Source organism: Arachis ipaensis, chromosome B02 (assembly GCF_000816755.2).
Source record: "Arachis ipaensis cultivar K30076 chromosome B02, Araip1.1, whole genome shotgun sequence".
Lineage (NCBI taxonomy): Eukaryota > Viridiplantae > Streptophyta > Magnoliopsida > Fabales > Fabaceae > Arachis > Arachis ipaensis.
The window spans coordinates 98,629,953-98,634,879 of NC_029786.2; the positions used below are offsets into that span (position 1 = coordinate 98,629,953).

Genomic DNA, 4,927 nt, shown 5'->3' on the forward strand with positions numbered 1-4,927 from the left:
AAATTCAAAATAATAAAATAATTTAATTTTAATATACTCACAATACAAAAGAGTTTTATAATAAATATATTTAATTGTATATTATCACGGTAAAAAAAATATTTAATATTCAAATATATCACTTAAAAAATATCTAAATATATAAATTTACTTGAATAATCATATAAAAAATTTTATATTTCAAAATTAAACTCATAATAGAATTTTATAAATATTATTCCCATTTCTTTATCACTAACCTACTATAGCGTTTTTTGGGTCAAAGTATTATTAAATTAAACATTATAACCATGTTAGGTTTATGTAAAAAATTAATTATCAATATAAAATACATGTCAAATATAAAATATATATTAAAATAAGTTAAATAATATATATTTATATACAAATATATAGAACTGATTTAGTGACATTTTTTTGTTTTCTCAAAGTATTTTTGTAAATGTTTTTTTGGTAAAATATTTTTGTAAATATTAATAGCGGGTTATATTTGTTTAGAAGAAAATTTTACAGGCCTACAAAATGGGCCTCTTAGTGTTAATAGTTGGGCCTTTAGAGGAGGCATTAAACCTCTATGATCCATGAGCTTTCTCTTTTTGTCCAAAGCCCAATATACAAATGCAAAAAAATAAAGAAACAATTTTGGCGCGGAAGCGGTGGCAGAGCATTTTGAAACACTCGTCTTTCTCAATTCTCAAATCGGAAAAAAGGTTCCTTTGGATTATTCGATTCCACAGATGATGATGATGGATTCAACCACCGAAGCTTCTGGATCATCGCTTGAATCGTTGATGTCTTCCTTCAACGCTCGCATAACTCATCTTCAGGAGCTCGTCATTGCAAGAAACAGTTACTTACTCCAACTCTTCTTCTTTTCTATAATTCTAGAAGATTCCGTTCCACGCAGCCGTTATTTATTTATTTATTTTATTCAATTTAATTATTTTGGTGTAGTGTTTCCGGCGAGCAGCATGGCTGACCTATCGGCGGTGGACGCGGCGGTGAAGGCCATGGAGCTTCAAGTTCAGGCCATCAAGGATCGCCTCCGCGAAGAGACTCAAGCCATTCCCAAAACCAAGGCATTTATTTTACTTTATTACTTGCACGTCACATAGCAGATCGTGAAAATTTCAAATTTATTGAGTAAATTTTCAAGTTAGTCCTAGATAATTGGCAATTGAGGTCAATTTCGTCCTTTAAAGTTTTCAATCTCTACCAAAATGTCCAAAATTCGCAAAATTCAGTTGAGAGTTTGATAATATTTCATAGCTAGAGAGTTATGCAGAAACATGTGATCAGAGCATTTATAATATTTTTATCATTCTTTCCATGTCCTCAAGATATGTCACCAAATGTGACAATTGCTTTGACACATTGTATTTGATTGAACTATTGAAGCAATATATTCGGGCTCTGTAGCACTGCTCTTTAAAATTCTATCTACTAATGAATTTGAAGTTGGTTGCTGATACTTACATGAGAGGATATGATCCATTATGTTCACCCTGTGTTTGTTGTGTTTATTTATTTGCTTTCAAATGAATGGTATGGGCATGGTTTGTTGCTGCTGCTCCTGCTCTGTGTGTGTGTCTGTGTGAGTTGCTTCGTTTGAGGCCTCATGGAAATAATGATATAGTTTTATTTGGTTCTCATTTGCTGTTCCAGCTACAAAGGTACAATCATTAATCATTAATTATTTACACTAGAGACTAAATGAAAACAAAATTGTGTTGGATTATTTTGTATTAACTTCTTATAATGGAAACCACTTTTCAGCTAAAAATATACAATAATAGCTATTAGTAAAAGAAAAATATTATTGTGTATATATGATGTGCAAGATATGTGGTGCGTAGTACATCATGAAGACTCACATCATTTACCATTGAATGGGGTGTGCGTCTAGACCAAATAGGGTTCTCTAGCGGTGGATGTTGTATGAATTGTTATGGTCCTATAAGGTTGTCTTAAGATTATCTGAAAGATGAGAGGAAAAGATGGATGATTTGTTGAGAAAACTGTTTATGTTCAAGTGAATGACCATTGAATTTGGTTTAATTTTCTGGCCTGCTTATAGAAATTGATCAGTGCCTCATTGAAGCAGCAAAAGAAACTACAGAATATGTCCCTTCATGCTCCCTCTCAATTGCCCGATAGGGTGACAGTTTCAGATTCAAATACTAGTAGATGGTAATTACACCTTTTTTTTTTAACCTTGCTGTAATGTGCAACAATTTATTGTGAATTCGGATATATTTTATATAATATAACCATTCCTGTTGTGCTGAATTCTAGTCTTGTTCTTCAGTTTGTTACCTGAATTTTCTGTACAAGACCCTGGATTGGAGGCTTTGAATTTGAAGGTTAATGAAGAGCCTGCTCCGTTACCTAAGGTAAATGAAATATGTTATTGGTGCAGACATTATTTTCTTCAATCCTCCCAACTCTTCCCTATTTAGTATTTAAAACAGCACAAGTGATTAACAGTTTGATACTATTCCATTTCCTTGCATTTCATGTGTCTCATTTTATTTTCTTCTATTGTTTGTTTTTGTCTGTTTTTACAACTTGACAATCAGTGTAACCTGTTCTCAAAGATGTTACATTATTTTTTTCCTTGACTTGCTATGTTTTCAAATTGATGTTGTCTCACATTTTCTTTTGTTTCATCATTTTAAGGAGAAAAAAGGTCGCAGTTCACCACCAATGTGGCATGTTACTGCAAGTGAACTAGATTCCTTGTCATCGTAAGTAATTTGAGTTCAGCTTAGACTATACAACATCTGTGTAAATTGCTTGTTCAGAGAAAGAAAAATAAAAAAAAATTTCAGTTGTCATTGTTATAAGCCCTTGTAGCTTCACTCCTTTCAATTTTTCCATTGCTTCTGGTCTTTAAATGAAAATTTGTTGGAGCAATCCAGCAGTTTTCCAGGCACGTATATCATTTGAAATGTTTACAATAATTTTTGAAATTCCTTTCCCTTCTCATTATTTGATTAATTGATGATACCTTTGTGCTTTGGCTTTTGATAATGAAATTCGTATCTAACACTTTGTGACTGATATTAGATACATGAGAGGTAGGCTTACTCTAGAGAAGGTGAATGCAGCAATCAATGACATGGCATCCTATGCTGAAGCAAATGCTCAACTTATCATAGCCCCGAAAAAGAAGGTTAACAATCAAATTCTTTTTAGATGTAAATTGCAAAGTACATTCTTTAAATTCTTGACAACTTGTTCTATTTGTGCATGAAGTTGGCAGAAAATCTGTGGGAGAAAGCCCTGGTGAGTGAAGCATCAATTTTCATGTTAATGTGTTATTTCTTGTTTCATTTATGGCAAAAGGGAAGGTTCTCGTTCATGTTGCAAAATGCAGGAAATTAGAGATATTGCAACTATGGAAGGGGTTAAGGGAAAACATTTCTTTCTTGAAGCTGACATAAAAGGACCATCACTGAAGCTTGACAATACTGGAAAGGCAATACTAACTGTGAGTATTCTTGTTATCCATCTCAAATTTGCTTCAGTTCTTCCCAAAAAAAAAAAATGAATCCATGATTGTTGATTGTTTTAACTCCTACATTATAAATGTTCTGTTTTGCTATTCAACAGTTCACTTCTGATAATGATTATGTCAAGGATCTGAAACAAATCAAGTTCTTCTTGATTGTGGCATTGATTCTACTCTCTTTCCCGAAAAATATTGATGTTAACATATTAGTCCTCAAGTTTTTGATTGGTTTATGTCATCTCTTCAAGGAATTCATTTGCCAATTTTCTTCAATAAGATAACTGTTAATTGTTCCACCTTAGTTACTTGGGAAGCAAGCAGTGTGTGTATGGTGTTTTACACTTTCAACTGTTATTTCTTGGGAAAAATTGATTGTGCTATAATTTGTCTTTGCTGTTTCTGCAGGTTCTTCGTCACCTTGGCCGCATCAATGAGACTCGTGTCGGCCATCATCGCATCATTATTCTGCAGAAGCCTAACTGAACAAGTTTGGTCATTTAGAATTAGAAGATTTTAGTATCATGATAAATCCAATACACCTTTGATGTTCAAACTCATAGCAAGATATATTTCAGGACCTAAATACTTGTATGAAATCAGTTTATGCATGTTACCTTATGTGTCTCTGTTGTATCTTTTTTCAATGGATGGTGCTAAACTTGATTGCCAGATTAAATATTGCATCTGATGCCAAATACGTGACTAGTTATAAAACATACTATTGTTTTTGTTATTCAAATCTAATTTGTTGGTCGTTTACTCTCTAGTGTTTAAAATATTTTTTCTTTCTATGATTAGTTTTCTAATAAAATTGCACTAGAAATAGCAAAGTCTAGCATTCAACCCTGAATTCTCTGGCCACTCATTCAATCTCTGCCTAACTTCTTATTACAATCTCACTAAGCAGGACAAACATTAGCATAGTTATCAAACCTTAATCTTTTCCCTTGGCAGCTAAATGTTGATAAAAGTTTTTTTTTTTATTAGTTAATTCCCTTGGTCTTAAACAGTATGATTTCATACTATAAGTTGTGTTCATTTTTATTTTTGGACAGCGTGTGTTATCTCAATTTGAATTAGTCTAAGTTGATAATCAGTATTTTGGTGAGTAACAAGAACTCATGAAAATTTTCATCCATTTTTACCTGCAACAAAAAGTACTGAGTTTTTTTCTTGCTAATTTCCCTGGTATGTTACCGCCTTACAGGTTTTGAATAGCAATAATCCTTCACATTGTAATAATCATTTCACAATTTACTAAGCTTTAAACATTTATATCACATTATCATATCTTCTCTCTACTTAAGTAACTTTAATAATTTTTCAATATATATGCTATTTTTTTTTCAAAGTCCTTGTAGATGGATGTTATATGAAAATACTAGGGAAAATAAATTTAGACACTCATAAGAA

General features: G+C 32.0%; 1 protein-coding gene across 1 annotated transcript; it reads left to right on the forward strand.

Annotated features, from left to right (window-relative positions):
* Positions 653–4,255, forward strand: LOC107628521 (spindle and kinetochore-associated protein 1 homolog). The gene is made up of 9 exons (XM_016331165.2): positions 653–849; positions 955–1,079; positions 2,078–2,190; positions 2,309–2,393; positions 2,680–2,747; positions 3,070–3,175; positions 3,259–3,288; positions 3,380–3,493; positions 3,920–4,255. Exons 1-9 carry the CDS (start codon positions 738–740, stop codon positions 3,995–3,997), a joined length of 831 nt encoding a protein of 276 aa, XP_016186651.1. The 5' UTR covers positions 653–737; the 3' UTR covers positions 3,998–4,255.

Excerpts from the sequence above, each read along its gene's own strand:
- LOC107628521 (XM_016331165.2), top strand. The coding sequence starts at position 738 with ATGATGATGATGGATTCAACCACCGAAGCTTCTGGATCATCGCTTGAA. Across the intron at positions 1,080-2,077 it reads AAGCCATTCCCAAAACCAAG|AAATTGATCAGTGCCTCATT; the intron begins GCATTTATTTTA and ends GCCTGCTTATAG. Across the intron at positions 3,176-3,258 it reads TCATAGCCCCGAAAAAGAAG|TTGGCAGAAAATCTGTGGGA; the intron begins GTTAACAATCAA and ends TTGTGCATGAAG.